The sequence below is a fragment of the Alligator sinensis genome, unplaced genomic scaffold (genome assembly GCF_000455745.1).
Source record: "Alligator sinensis unplaced genomic scaffold, ASM45574v1 scaffold1065_1, whole genome shotgun sequence".
In the NCBI taxonomy this organism is placed as follows: Eukaryota; Metazoa; Chordata; order Crocodylia; family Alligatoridae; genus Alligator; species Alligator sinensis.
Window position 1 is genome coordinate 408,071 of NW_005842812.1, and position 1,797 is coordinate 409,867.

A 1,797-nucleotide genomic window follows, 5' to 3' on the forward strand; every position below is an offset into this window, starting at 1 on the left:
CTTCCCTCCGCCGCAGAAAGAGCAGCGGGTCTCCTGCTCTGCTTCTCCTCCTGGGTCGCCCTCCCCGCTCTGCTTTCTGCTCCCTGCCCTGATCTGCCGCTCTGCTTGCTGCTCTTTTCCAGATCAGGCACCAAGAGGGAAGAACAGCAGCAGATCTGCTCTGCCCCCGCCCCCTTCTTCCTGATTGGTGCTCTGCCTTTCTGCACCGGTTCCCATTCTGCTCTGTTTTCTGCTCCCTGTCATGATCAGGCCAGAAGTAGAAACTAAGAGCAGCAGATTCCTGCTCTGGCCCCACTTCCTGATCCACCCCCTCCTCCATCCTGATAGGGGCTCTGCATCCCATTCCCATTCTGCTTTCTGCTCCCTGCCCTTGCCTCCCTCCCGTCTCTGGTGGTGAGATGCTGGGGGGGTGGGGGGGCACCTGGGGCCAGGTACAGAGCAGAAAGAAGAGGAGCAGGTCCCTTGCTGTGCTTCCTCCCCCAGGCCTCCTTAATCTTCCTTCTGCTCCCTGGCCTCTTTTCCTTATCAGGCAAGGAGCAGAAAAAAGAGCAGCAGATCCCTTGCTCTGCCTTCTTCCTGGTCTGCTTTCTGCTCTTTGCCCTGGGCTTCTTTCCTGATCAGGCAGGGAGCAGAATGAAGACCAGAAGATCTCCTACTCTGGGCCCCTTCCCCGATCTGCTTTCTGCTCCCTGTCTTGATCTGCTCTACTTCCTGCCCTGGGCTCCCTCCCTGATCCACTTCCTGTCCTGATCTACTGCTCTGCTCTGCTTCCTCTGTGCATGGTGTAAAATCAGAACAGGGATGGGTCTGGGGCTCTTCTGCTCCCCACTGCTGGCTAGTGGAGGTGCCCGTCCCACCCTTGATTGCATCTTACTAATTGTGGGGGGGGCTGTCTCTGGCTGCTTGCAGGCAAGCCAGGTGGGCTCTCACTGGGGAGGAGGACACCCCCACTGTCCCAGCAACCCCTGCTCCTTCATGGGGGTTCCCTGGGGGGCTCCACCCCCCCCTCTGCTGGACACATCCTGGAGGGAGGGTGCAGTGCTGGGGGGCTGGGATATGAGGAGTGACACCCCCCTCCCCTCCAGCATATGTGCTGCCCAAGCTGTACGTGAAGCTGCACTACTGCGTCAGCTGCGCCATCCACAGCAAGGTGGTGAGGAACCGCTCCCGTGAAGCCCGCAAGGACCGCACACCCCCACCCCGCTTCCGTCCCGCAGTAAGTGGTGCCTGCAGGCTGGGGGGGAATGGCTGGGCTGGGGGCGGGGGTGGTAGGAAAGGGGTGCTGTCCCTGGGGCCTCTGTGCCACTCTGTCCAGGTGGTCCTGGGTGCTGCCAGGCTCTGTCTAACCTCATCCTCTGCTTTCTCTCACAGGGTGCTGCCCCCCGGCCCCCACCCAAGCCCATGTAAGGAGTTGGTGCTGGAGATGGAGATCCAGCATGGATTAATAAATGAGTTATACTTGCTGCCTGTGTATGCTGGTGTGTGGGCAGGGGCTGGGGCCTGGGCTGGGCAGGAAGGCGGAGGGTGAGGCTGTCACTTCCCATGGCTTAGAGCTCAAGCATGAGGTCCAAGGGGGGTGGGCTCCAGGGCACTGTGTGGGACAGGTGCAGTGCGGGTAGGGTGGGGGCTCCATATCCTTTTGCGGAAGCCTCGATGCTGAGCACAGGCCTGGGCATGGCAGGGAGCCCTGGCACCACTGCCGGCTTGCAGTGCAGTGGGGTCCTCCTGCGCGGTTGAGCCGGAGGCTGCTTCCCAGGTCCCGGCGCCATGTGCTCCGGCCGGCTGCAGCGACGCCGA

General features: G+C 61.6%; 1 protein-coding gene across 1 annotated transcript in view; it reads left to right on the forward strand.

Annotated features, from left to right (window-relative positions):
* The window catches only part of RPS26 (ribosomal protein S26), a 1,856-nt gene extending 393 nt beyond the window's left edge, over positions 1 to 1,463 (forward strand). Inside the window, exons 3-4 of the mRNA XM_006035211.2 lie at positions 1,086 to 1,216; positions 1,372 to 1,463. Of these exons, the coding sequence (XP_006035273.1) occupies positions 1,086 to 1,216; positions 1,372 to 1,407 (167 nt within the window). The 3' untranslated portion in view covers positions 1,408 to 1,463. The remainder of the gene's footprint in view (positions 1 to 1,085; positions 1,217 to 1,371) is intronic.
* The last annotated feature ends 334 nt before the right edge of the window (positions 1,464 to 1,797 follow it).